This window comes from Squalius cephalus (genome assembly GCF_949319135.1).
Source record: "Squalius cephalus genome assembly, chromosome: 24".
Lineage (NCBI taxonomy): Eukaryota > Metazoa > Chordata > Actinopteri > Cypriniformes > Leuciscidae > Squalius > Squalius cephalus.
The window spans coordinates 21371737-21385660 of NC_137145.1; the positions used below are offsets into that span (position 1 = coordinate 21371737).

General features: G+C 38.3%; 1 protein-coding gene across 1 annotated transcript in view; it reads left to right on the forward strand.

Moving 5' to 3' along the window:
* mtrex (Mtr4 exosome RNA helicase) overlaps positions 1-13924 on the forward strand; it is a 36877-nt gene that overhangs the window by 14311 nt on the left and 8642 nt on the right. The window contains exons 13-21 of the mRNA XM_079862066.1: positions 1329-1439; positions 2353-2454; positions 3629-3754; positions 5296-5446; positions 5733-5905; positions 6073-6141; positions 8118-8246; positions 9585-9695; positions 10769-10957. Coding sequence (XP_079718192.1) covers positions 1329-1439; positions 2353-2454; positions 3629-3754; positions 5296-5446; positions 5733-5905; positions 6073-6141; positions 8118-8246; positions 9585-9695; positions 10769-10957 — 1161 coding nt within the window. The remainder of the gene's footprint in view (positions 1-1328; positions 1440-2352; positions 2455-3628; positions 3755-5295; positions 5447-5732; positions 5906-6072; positions 6142-8117; positions 8247-9584; positions 9696-10768; positions 10958-13924) is intronic.

Here is a 13924-nt window from a genome sequence, read left to right on the forward strand (position 1 = left end):
CTTTAAACAAAAAAACTTTTTATTCTTCCTTAATGCTTTCTTTATCAACACTTGAATGTAGGGTGACCAGACGTCCTGAAAAATTCGGGACAGTCCCGAAATCTAAGCTGTTTTCCCGAATCCCGAATCCGGCCCTAATTGTCCCGAATAATATACTAAAGCAAAATCTTGAGTAGTTATTATCTGATAAAACATTAAAAGCTGTCCGTGGAGGTTGAGTCGTCCTGCTCATTGGCTGCAGCATCTTTTTTTTGTTTCTTTTTCTACAAAGATACCGTAGGTGCAAATTTAGATATGCATTGATGAGCTAATTTTCATTAATTCGTTTCGTTGACATGGCTGGTGGACCGAAACCCCAACATGCTGCTAAAAAGCTAAAACGTCTCTGCGGGTACCGGGAGGAGTTGGTGGGGAAGTATCCATGGATTGCCACAGCCTTAAGCGATTAAAGCATTCTGCAAAGTGTGTAGGAAAGAGTTTGTTGTTTCTCACGGAGGGGAGGCAGATGTCTGATGTCGGGTTACACAAAGAAAATCATCTACATTTAGTTTTCTTATTTAATGACCAACAATTCAGTTGTAGTAATAATTTTAGCATAAGGCTTATTAGCATTAGGCTATAGCCTGAAAGGTCTGATTTATGCACTTACAACTTTTTTTTACATTTTTTTTTTAAAGATTTTAATGTTTTTTTTGTGGCAGACTGATGACAGACTGTTGATCTTTGAATAAAAATATGTTTGATTCAGGTTTGAAATTAATTTTCTATTATTATAGGCTATGTAGTCTAATATCATAGTCGGCCTATCCGAGTCCAACAACATCCCCAAAGCTTCACAGTCCTATAGCTCGTCCTAGGTCGACGGTTTTGATTTATATGCTGTTTGATGCCGGTGATCGCGTTATTTTACACGTGCAAATGATTGCATATGATATCACTTGTTTCTGCATCATCTTCGCATGCGTTTTGATCAGGAGATTCATTACTCTTTCAGAAGATGCGTAATAGCGCCCCCTACTGTATAACAGTGAAAACACTGAAAGCCAGAACATTCCGTCAATGGCGGGGAAAGAGTTGAGCTTGACCAGGTGTGTGAGTAAACAATGACCAACTTTTCATTTTTAGGTCAACCATTCCTTGAAAATGTTGTTGTGCTTGTTTGTGTCTTGAAAAATTCGGCCTCGGTGTTACTAGGTCTTTAAGCTGGTTTGAGCTTTAAGCTGGTATTAGCTTCACTATGTTGATCTGACTGAGCTGTGATTAAATGCAGTAATGGCCTGTCCGAGTCCTGAAGCTGTGTGTGTTTAATCGAGATCATTTCTCAACAGGTGGAGCATGTTCTGCCGTTGCTGAAGAGAGGAATTGGGATTCATCACGGCGGCCTCCTCCCGATCCTCAAAGAGACCATTGAGATCCTGTTCTCTGAGGGTCTGATAAAGGTGACTGGATGAACCTTTGTGTAATGTTGGATAAACACTTTCACATTGGCTGAACATGGAGTCGTTCAGAGTTGACAACTTTTTTTTTTAGTTTTCAATTCACTCACCATCTTGTTTTTCCTGTATGAAAATTCTCTCATGGGAAACAAAATGTTTTCCAAACTGCTGTCAAAATGACAACAGCTGTCTCAAGAATTTTGTTTCTAAATGTTCAAATCATGACAAATCTTCATTTTCATGCTGGACCAGCCAGTGTGCATGTGGCGTCCTAGGACTCAGAACACAGACTGTTTCTCTCTGGCAGCCAGAGCTTCTAGTGGCAGATGCAGGGAGACGATGGCTTTACCAATGAGCGATTGCCTCTTTTATTTAGAAGGCGGGACTTATTCCGCCATATTACGCATTGCACTTTCTCCCATTCATAGTAATGAGTGCACCATCTTTGACACTTTACCAAAGACTTTAGATTTACATTGACTTTAAACTTAATTAATCTAATGCCACTATCATTTCTTGGAGCAATACCTTGAGTTGTGCGCTGCTCACACAAAATGATTTTATGGCTTCAGTTTTGTTTTTTCTTCATTTCAATTCAACCATCCAATAGTAGAAATGCATCTACTGATATAATGTGTGTATGTATGCATACATGTATATTTAAATTTAGTTTTAGTGTTCAGCGAAAATAACGTTATAGACAGGTGCTGTGATTTAAAGATTTAGGTCATATCGTCCACCCTGGAAAAGTTTTGTGTTCCATGGAAGAAAGTCATACAGGTTTGACTAAAGGAATGAGATTTGTGTTTGGGTGCACTGTCCCTTTAAGACACCTCACTAGTTTCTCAGCCAAAATTCTCATAATAGCTTGTGTGTGTCTGTGGTAATGGTGTAACCTCTCTCTCTCTCTCTCTAGGCCTTGTTTGCTACAGAAACATTTGCCATGGGAATCAACATGCCTGCGCGAACCGTGCTCTTCACCAGTGCACGCAAATTTGACGGCAAAGACTTCCGCTGGGTAAATCACAAACTATCCTCTATCCTGCTTCTCACCAAGATCACTAATCAAATTTCCCAATGCAGTTCTTTGCCTCTTCGTCCACCGTTGCACAGAGAGGACACAGGGTCGAGCAACGGTGCTGTCCAAGCTGCCACGTATTGTTTGCGTGAGTGTGAGGCAATGACTCAAGCTGTTGTGAATAAAAGAGGCCCTTGGCTTAATACTCCAGCACAGAGCGAGTGAGCGATGGAAGCTGCCATCTAAAACGTTTTGTGAGGAACATCTGGTATCCATGAGTCTGCCAGAAAACGAACATTCAAAGTTTGCAGGCACTGAGCCTCTCTCTGGGACTTTTAGCAGTTAATAGAAGATGAGACTGATCTGGGGTCAGCTATGGGTTGCTGTAATATAGCAGAGGAACGTTAGGAGGGGTTATCAGGCAAAAACAATATTTGCAAAACTAATGGGCTGATATGTTACATTGTTTGAGTTTGGTTCCAGATTGTGATTTATCAGAACCGTACCAGTAAGGAACTTTCAGATGGAAACCTTATCGTTTGGGCAACTGCAGATGTTTCCCTACAGCAAAATCTATTAACAACCACATCTTGTGGTGATTTTACCACCATTATGCACGTTAACAGAACGCCCATTTTCCTGATCTATTAAAATCAATGGAGAGAAATGCAAAATCTAAAGTATAAACCACAGTTCAAAAGTTTGGCTAGTAAGATTGAACAACAACAAAAAATATATTTTTTTGTTCATCAAAGAATCCTTTAAAAAAAAATGTATCACGGTATTCACGAAAATATTTACCCGCACAACTTGTTGTGAACAGTTGTGAACACTTCATCCATTTTAGTCCTTGGTAACTGTACAGTTTCGTAGCCATTTATTTTGAGCCATTTATTAATATTTAAATAAAATCTAATTAAATGTAATGCACTACACGTTTAGGTGTGTCCTTTACAGTTGGTTTGCTGTAAACAAGACTGTTTTTCTTGTCAAAATTAAATTTTTAATGTAAAGTACATGTTCAGTCTTTAATATAATCTTATAGATTTTTTTTGTAGTAGATAATTCAGAAAACCATATTTAGCCAACAGTGTGATTGCACGTACTGTGTATGGTTAATTTAACCAACTTCTGCAATAGTAATGAATTCATATTTTTCCACCCCCCACATTAGATCACCTCTGGAGAGTATATCCAGATGTCAGGACGTGCCGGCAGAAGAGGAATGGATGAGAGGGGAATAGTCATTTTCATGGTGGATGAGAAGATGAGCCCTGCGATTGGCAAACAGTTACTGAAGGTAAACATGCCAACACGCCATGACAATGATGAATCTTTTTTTTTTGTTTTCATATTTGGGTGAACTGTTCTTTTAAGCAGTTCTCCTCAAGTTTTGTTCAGGTGATGGCCAACGCACTCTGACGCACAAACTTTCTGATCCTAAACCCCTTATCCTCCTCTAAGCCTTGGCACCCTCTGTAAGGGGCCGCCCCATTCATTAATACACTCTTTAACATGAAGTCCATAAGCTCTCTCGGTCTCACATGCCTTCCTGCCAGGATTCGTCCCTGCAGACTCACGATTCCCCCCTCTGAAGCTTGGATTGCCATATCCCATCTCTGCTTGGGGTCCTTTAAAAAGTCTTGCTCAATGCCCTTTTGACTGAATTCAAATTGTACTTTATTAGGGTCTTTTGTAATTTTCAAAGAGAATACTGAGAAAGCCAAGTCACTAAAATGAATTGCCTGGCACACATCAGTAGTGCCTTCTCAATTTTCTTCTCTGGGCCTGCGTAGAATCAGACTCTGTGTTGCAAAACCTGTTGATTTATAGACAGCGCTGTGGTTTTCTTACTCTTAGCGTGGTCAGTTGTTTACTCATGTATAAAGGCTTCATTGGTTGAATGTTTTATTTTATTTGCGTTGTGGAATTTAAGAGATGTTTGCTTTGGTAGCACAAGCTTTTTTTCATCCATTAGTTTTCTGCTCTGGCGTCTATGGCAGCCCATAAAACTGTGGTAAAAATGAAATTGTGAAATTTGTCACAGATACAGGACAGTCCCAACATTAACCATAGCAAATTGGAAGTCTCTAACTCAGTCCCTCTAGTGCCACCAACTGTCCAAATTCTTTTTTTTTTTTCTTTTTGACATGTGAAGGCCAGATATGGTAATCCATACTCAGAATTTGTCCTCTGCATTTAACCCATCCAAGTTAGTGCACCAACACATTAGGAGTAGTGAACACACACACACTTTTGAACTAAAGGCTAGAAATAAAACAAAATATTCCCTCCGATTCCTTGGCTCAAAACGATTAGAATCTTTGTGTTTCTATGAATTTGTTCAAATTGTTTCAGTGATTCAATTCAAAACTCTGATTAGACTATTCATTTGTCCGTACTTGTAATGTTTATGCATGTGATTTTTCAGGCATTTAAGGCGATAAGTAAAAATTGTGGGTAAATGTGCTTTTTATTATATCAGTGTTTCCCATTTATTACCTAGACTCTGGCGGCCCACAATAGTTTAATCTGAATTGGCACAGTTTCATAATGAACCAAATATAACACAAAAGGTCTTTTTTTTGTGTGTGTGTGTGACTTTGCTTTGGAAATGTATCTGTCACGTGAACTAAAAGCAAAAACGTATCAAATCACAAAAGGCTGCATAAGTGTATAGTCTTTTGCACTGCATATTTCAAAGCGAAGCACTTTCGGCATATTCCACATCTCGGTTCACAGCGAATGAATGTAGCGAACTCCCTCATTCTTCCACCGTATGGGTGTCAATGGATTGTGTTGGATTCATGATTTATTGAGTTACACCTTTTATTCTCGTAGGGTACGGCAGATCCTCTGAACAGTGCATTCCACCTGACATACAACATGGTGCTCAATCTACTGCGTGTGGAGGAGATCAACCCAGAGTACATGCTGGAGAAGTCCTTCTACCAGTTCCAGCACTATAGAGCCGTGCCTGGCGTTGTGGAGAGTAAGAACAATTATGATTTAAAGGAATATTTTCCATAGATAAATTCTGTAATCATTTATGCATCATGTGGTTCTCTGTGAAACAGAATAGCAGGAACATTTTTCAAAATGTCCTTGTTTGTGTTTGATAAAGTCTGTTAGTCATACGGGTTTAGCACAACACAAGTTAACATTTGGTTAACTAGATTTTCTTGTTCATTAGAATTTACATAGAATCAGTAACTGGGTTGTTGTTACAGAACTTCTTTGTTTCTCACTCTTGTCTTTATTTTCTGTGATTCTCACAGAAATGAAAAAGCTGGAGGAGGAGTATAATGCAATACGAATCCCCAATGAAGAGAGTGTGGTGACCTACTACAAGATCCGTCAGCAGCTGGCCAAACTGGGCAAGGAAATCGAGGAGTTTGTTCATAAACCGAGATATTGCCTGCCCTTCCTGCAGCCGGGCAGACTGGTCAGGGTAAATGGCCAGTGGCTCTTTCTGTACAAAGACAGTGCAAATACAGTTAATGTTTCATCTAAACTAGCAACCGTTTTGTTGGAAAATATAGACCCTCAGACCTGCTTGGTTTTGGTGGTTTAGAGAAACTGAAATTGCTAAACACTTTTTGGGTTTTTCATTTCCAGGTGAAAAAGGAAGATCTGGATTTTGGTTGGGGTGTAATCGTCAATTTCCAAAAGAAGCCAAATGTCAAGGTATTATCTGTAATTTATTTGTATTTATTTTTTGTGGTTAAAGTGCCCAGCTATAAGAGGTCATGTGTTCGTGAGGAATCAAATTTTCCTTGATCTTTTGAGACTTGTACTTGTACTAGTTCTTGTACCTTCAGAACTCAAAATGTCAAGTAGAAAAAAGTAAACTAAAGGCTGTAATACACTACATGTCTAGACAACAAATCGAGGAAAAAATCTGTGCAAAAGTAAAGTCAGTGCTAGTTGCTGAAAGTCAGAGCCAACTTGCGGATTTTGGGCAGTCTAAGTTGACCGAGATCACAAAACATATTATATCCATTCAGATGATATCAAACATGTTTGACATTTTATCCAATTTTAGAATAGTTTTTGTTTCTCCTAGCAATGAGACACATTTCTGCATGAGTTTGTGTTTGGAAAGACTTAGGCTGTGTCTCCACCAAAGCATATTTTTACAAATGATTTGGTAGACTGACGCCCTTAAAGTCTGGTAGTGTATGATCCTCAGTCGTTTAGTGTGTGATGTTCAGTTTTCTCTGTAACCATTTACTAAATCAGCAAGTGTTTGATGCCTAGTGTTTTAAAAACTGTACGGTTTTTAAAAGCCGTTTTGTGTATTCCAGGCTTAAGCTGCAAGAACGAGCAGCTTTCTTTCATCAGACATGACATGTATCACCACTTGGTTCTGAGATTTCCAGCAGCAAAAAAAAAAAAATTATATATATATATATATATATATATATATATATATATATATATATATATATATATATATTATTATTATTATTATTATTATTATTATTATTATTATTATTATTATTATTATTATATATATTTTTTTTTTTTTTTTTTTTTTTTTTTTTTTTTTTTTTTTTAAAGGGGTCCTATTATGCTTTTCCACTTTTTCAACTTTAGTTAGTGTGTAATATTTTGCTGTTTGAGCTTAAAGATCTGCAAGGTTACAAAGTCCATTCCAGAGAGAGAGATATTTTATTTAACAGAATCCACTTTACAAGAACTACAACGAACGGCTCGTTTGGACTACAAAGCGTTTTTTCCGGATCTTATGAGTCACAATGTTACTCGTTTAAATAATCCCCGCCCACGGAATGCACGGAAAAAAGGGGCGATGCCTAGATGAGCGGCGTTGGAGAAGACCGTGTTGGCGCCATGTCAGAGACACGTTTTTTTCCCCCCAACGTTTCAAACTCATTTGTTTGACCTTCCTATGGCTGACGAACTTGGAGTGGTTATAATTTATTTTTAACACTGTTCCTGAACATTGTAACCCCAACGTTTATCTGTGCGCTGCACATTTCTATGAAGAACAGCTTGTTTTCTGTTGCTTCTGTAAGCTCTCACTTTTGTAAGACGCTTCGCAGCTCCTCAGGAAAATTAACCATGGTTTAGTGATCGATTACTGTTTGTATTACCTTAGTTTTCCGACAGATATCATGATTTAATGGTGGATAACATTGCATCTATAATGTATAAGACAGTAAAAAAAAACATACCACTCTGAAACGTCCTGTGAAGTCCGTGCATGAAATCCGTTCTGCACGATCCTCTTGTTCGTTAACATTGTCAGGGTCTGAATCGGGCTTGAATTGGTTTGAAATTGATGCCATCAATATTTACACTAAAGCAGAACTCGCGGTTATGAAGGGGCGGGACTAACAACACACTGGGCCAGCTAACCAGTCACAGCACTTTTTGTATTTCGGAAGGAGGGGCTTCATCGAAAATGAAGCGTGAGACGCACTGGGGAGAGGTGCTGTAATAATGTAAAATATGTGAAAAACAATGCATTTTTTGAACAATCAAGCATGAAAACATTCTAGTACACCCCAAAAACAAAGTCAAGACTTCGTAAAAGGGCATAATGGGACCCCTTAAAGGTCATGGAGTCGGTGTTAAATGGTCATGAAAAAACAAATTGTCTTTTTGGTGCAGAAAAAAATTGTGTATGTTCTTTGTAGGCTGGAGGTGGTGATGTTGACCCGTTGTTTGTGGTGGAGGTTCTGGTCCACTGCAGCAAAGACAGCGTAAAGAACGCGGCCACAGAGGCAGCCAAACCAGCAGGCCCAGGGGAAAAGGGCGAGATGCAGGTGAGAGTATTTGATGGTTAACATACTCCAGAATTGACACACCAGCTTAGATTTCATATAGAAACTAGGGCTGCTGAAATTAACGCATTAACGCATGAGTTTTTTTTTCTCCAGTTTAACGTGTTTAAAAATATTTATTAAAATATGAATAAGTATTTAACGCAATTACCAGAGCATTTGTTTTTTTATATTAATATTAATATATTTCTATATTATATGATCATGCTATCATTCATTCAGGTGCTATTAAACCATTCAAGCATGACGTAAAAAAAAAAGCTTAAATCTGTACTGACGTGTTGTCTGTGAATTTCCTGTCTGTGTGACACACATGACTCGTGCGCACAGAAAGCCGTTTCGCATAAAGTTCTCTTTTGCGCTTAAACGGTAAAATACACAAACCTATGCCAAAATACCGCTTTGGCGAGTATCCTTATAAAGTCTTAAATTAGTTAAAGTCTTAAATGACCTTAAGTTGTGTCAGATCCGTGACATGCACTTTCTGATCTTAAAGTGACAGCAGCCTAATAAACCTGCTGCTGTCTGTGTCATTAATGTTAACCAAAGAACAAGACAGAGAAAATCACTCACTGCTCTTCACCTGAATACCTTTTGTTGCTTTAATAAAGATTAATCTATATTAAATGTATAATTTATGCAGTGGAGACTGTGAAGTGTTTGATTAATTTTATTAAATCAAAAAACAAAATTAAAACCAAACTTATGTTTGTTTGTTTTTTGTTTTGTTTTTTTAACCCTGCCAGCAATGTGCGTGTTAAGATTTGTTTGTTTATTAATAATTTGAATTAGCTTTTATTTTTATAATTTCAGTTTAAATTTTAGTAATTTTGTTTTTGCTCATTAGGGATTTTTTTTATTATTAATTATTAATTTTTAGTAATTCCAGTACTTCAGTTATTCTAAAATAGTTTGATCTAATATTTATATTTAATTTCAGGTTTATTTAAATTCCTGAAAATAGTTTTTTTTTTGTCGACAACTTGTCACAGCATAAAAATCACAAAGTGCCACGATACAACTGTGATTTTGTCATTGTTTTCCTCTCTTGACCTCTTTCCCCAAATGTTAAGCAATTTAGCCGGCGCTCCAGAGGTTTGAGGCTCAATGGCTTTAGCTTATGGCTCTTGTTTTTCTTCCCCATCTCTGTGGGCTCGTAAACTCTGCTTTATGTCTGCGCCGGTCCTGCTAAATGTGTTTAGATTGACCCTCCTGCTTCTCGCTGTGTGTTTTGGTCATATATGGCCACGATGTGAAGTTCTTCATGCAGAGGCAGCCGGAGGAGGTTCGTCCAATCAGAACTGTCTGTTTATCGTTCAGGTTGTTCCTGTGATTCTTCATCTCATCACCTCCATTAGCTCTGTTCGGCTCTACATCCCCAAAGACCTGCGGCCCTACGACAACCGACAGAGCATGCTTAAATCCATACAGGTCAGTGCGCGCACACACAGTGGGTATATTTTTAATGGCATACTACTGTGTGTGTGTAGAATGTAAAAATGTTTTTTAAATGTTATTTAATGTTTTTACACAATTCAATTCAAAATGATCAGTATTTAGGTATTAACTTAACACATATCACTGTATTAAAGGGAACCTATTATGGCCTTACACAAAGTCTTGATTTAGTTTTTGGGCTCTACTAGAACAGGTTTTCATGCTTGAATGTTCAGAAAACACAGCGCCCCTTACCATAACTGCTAGTTTCAACACACTAACAACACAACTCAACCAGGACTTGCCTCTTTTTTTGCATATGCCTTGGGTGGGAATTATTCAAATGAGGGATACTGTGACATGTTTGTTCACGGAAGAAAACTTTCAGGGATTGCAGAAACAGTCCGCACTGATATAGGCTGTGCTTGGTAACTTTGCAGACCTTTTTCATGCTCAAACTGCGACATTACACACTAAAGAAAGTGGAAAATGTATAAAAACATAATAGTATTTAAACATAGTAGTGATGCCATGGGACAACACTGTGGCATTTTACCACTTTTGCATACTACCGCACATGCACTACACTACAAAAAGTTAGGGCACATCTGTGTTATTCTGTGCCGAGTGTAACAAATTGCTTAATCTTGTTAATCCTGAACCCTTCCCTACACAATCACACAGTTCCTTTACACCAGTGGTTCTCAACTCCAGTCCTCGGGACCCGTTGCTCTGCACATTTTGTATGTCTCTCTTATCTGACACACTCAGTTCAGTTCATGGAGTCTCTCTTAACGAGCTGATAATCTGATTCAGGTGTGTTAAATAAGGGAGACATACAAAATGTGCAGAGCAGCGGGTCCTGAGGACTGGAGTTGAGAACCACTGCTTTACACTTCACTGAATTGGCCTCAATTAGTTGCAGAAGCTAATCTCTAGGAGCGGTCATGCGTCTTTTTCCTGTTGGATCATCTCAACCTTTCTCCTAATGGAAGGTGTTGAGTGATGATCATTATAATAATGAGAGATTTTAAAGATTAAAGCACATGACTGCTTCTCATTCCCAGGAGGTGCAGAAACGATTCCCAGATGGTGTTCCGCTGCTTGATCCCATAGACGACATGGGTATCAAGGATCCAGCGCTGAAGAAGGTCATTCAGAAGGTGGAGGCATTCGAGCACAGGATGTACACGCACCCCCTGCACAGCGACCCCAACCTGGAGGCAGTTTACACACTGTGTGAAAAGAAAGCGCTGGTGAGTCCTCTAGGATGTGCGTAAATGTGCAGAAGTCAAAGCTGGAATGATATAAATGTCATTTCTTTTCATAGACGCAGCCTTTTTCTGGTCAGTGTAGGAGTCACAAATGTCATTTGAAATATGGCTCCATTGTTTAGCGTGCTAGAAGGGGTGGATGTCATTTCCTGCAGCTGAAATCTTGAAGGTCCACCAGAACCAAACAAAAGCTGGAAACTGGCTTTAGTGCAGGGTGAATAGGTGCTCAGATCGGATCACAACAATCATACGGCCACATAGTTGACCACATTGTGCAACGGTATTAAGAGGATAAGTGTTTTTGTTTTAATACGGTCTCTGTAGGCTTTGCACATGGGTTATATTTGTTGTTGGGAGTACGTGTTATGGGATCAAATGGTCAGATGCATTATGGAGACTTGGAAAATCCCTCCAAACCAGATTAGACTTGGTTAGATCAACCCTGTACTATAAAGATCTACTGGAACTAACCCAGAACTGAACCTTCACTATGGCCTAGAGAACCTAATACTTTCTGTATTAAACGCAGGGTATCTGATTTGTTCCAGAAATGTTTTGTTATGCTGATTGAAGTCTCTTCACACCCTGAATAAAAGGTTAAAACGACGTTCACCAGTGACAACTGGAGATTCACCCGTTGTAAAATGCAAAAGACTTCGGAGTGGCTACAGAAAAAAAGAGACTGCAACCAGGCCCGTGCGAAAACACGGATAATATCGGAAGGGCATTAAATGGAGTCATGCAATGCTGATGTTGTTAACATTAACAATTTGTATGGTTTGACGTGATATGTAGGGCTGGACCCGAATATTCGAATATTCGTTCGGTGGGTTGGTATTCGATTTGAAAATTTGACATTCGAATATTTTTTTTTTTTTTTTTTTTTTTTGCACACCTGGGATCCCCGCGAAACGGTTCTCATTCACGCTTGAATAAGGCCGGCAACACACTGGCTGCGTGGCGTGAGCATCTCAGCTGGGTGGTGTGTCTATTATTTCGGCTCCCATGTTAACAGGTTGGGGTTTGCACACTGCCTGCGTGAGACACGCGGATCGAGCCACACAGAAAACGTGTGCATGCTAGAAATGGAACCGACGCCTAAGTGTTCCAGCAACGAGAGCGTTCTCTGGCTAGAGCGCAGAACAGCGGAGTTTGTATGGACCGAAGTGCTTGTGTGGTTAAGCTGCGTTGCTTTGACATTGTGGAAAATAGAATAATAGAAACAAATTGTATTAGCCTTTTTACCCGTTATTATCCATCTAAATTAATCTAGTTTTTAATTTAACTTAATTCCGTTTTTCTTTATTTAAATTTCGTTTTTCTTTATTTAAATTTCGTTTTTCTTTATTTAAATCTACCCTTTACTGTGTCAGTAATTTGTTAGTCAGAAAAATATTAGACTACCTTAAAAGTATTGCTTAATTTAACAGACCTGTGTGTGTGCGTTTTATATCACTAGTGCAGTGTCCGTTCTCGGAGCATATAAGCCCTGCCCTCGTGAGGCGCCGCTTCCCACTCGCGCTGTTCTGTAGTTTACTAAAAGTTTATTAATTCTCTCGTGTGTCCATCTATATTGCACCAAATGCGACACTGCACTCCCTTGTGAAGTCGATTGGATGAACAGTTCTCGAAATAATCAAAATGCAAACGGACAGACAGACATAGAGAATACCTTTATTAGAGAGAAGAATATGTTCAGCCCCCTCTCTCCGAAGCTTCTAATATTCGATGTCCATTACTACCGAAGCTTCGAAGCTCAAAAAATGGTATTCGGACCAGCCCTAGTGATATGATAAGCGATCGTTAGATTTAATCAGCGCGATTTACTGCAATGCTTTTTTTCCCTTAGTTGGTCAGAACAAAAGTGGATGTTACTGTTGGATGACAAAAGTTGGATGATATTTTCCAGTGAAAATTCTTATGTTGGTCATACTTCCAAAAAGTAGAATCTGTGATTCCGAATGCCAGGATCCACACCGGCGCGGCGACTGACAGCTGCACATTCTCCTCAAAACATTAATCAATCCGCGCTGTGCCGTGCCGTGCCGAGGCACAACCCACGTAAAGCTGATAATTCCGCGAGTAACTGCAATTGCAGATTTCGAACAGAGATGGCGACAAAGAGGAAAAACTGCGGACTGCAGCTTTAAAATAAATACTTTTATACGTTTAAATATTGTATGATATTTGATATCATATGATTTTTATTTCTCTTAGTATATTAATATTTCTATACTTAAAATATTGTAAAAATATAAAAAACTTTTAGATTATATATTTACTTAAAATATATAATGTATATATTATAATTAATATATCGTTATTTCTCTCAGAATTTTATTAATTATTGGATTTAATCTTAAAATATTATATTCATTGGATTATCCTGAAATATACCTTAGCACATCATTATTTAAAAACTTAGTTTTTATAATTTAAAAGTTATATTGTGTTTGAGTTTAACTTTTATCATTATATATTTTAATATTTTACAGTTTAGTTGTTTATTTTTTATATTACATGTTAATATATAAAGTATTTTATTTATTTGAATTAAAGTATACTGCTCATGACTTTCCAAGACTTCCTTAAAACCTTGCTGGCCAGACTTTGTCATATTTGCTTTTTAAGTCTATTATAAAATATTCAATGTATCTTATTTTGTGGGTGATTTGAATGACCTTTACTCTCTTTCAGGTTATTGACACATTTTCTGGTTTATCGTGAGGTGCAGTTGCCCTCATTGTGAGGTTCATTGACCTCATGTCCTAGTTGTCGACTACTCAGACCACACATTAGCATCAGCAATACACCATACAGCGAGTGTGGTTATTAAATTCTAAAGCATGTGTTGTTGATTGTTGGATGTGGTTTCTGGGGGAGTGAGAAATTCTTGCCCTTTTTGCTTGAGAACAGTTTGGCTCTTCTCAGTGTCCTGTTTTCAGTCTG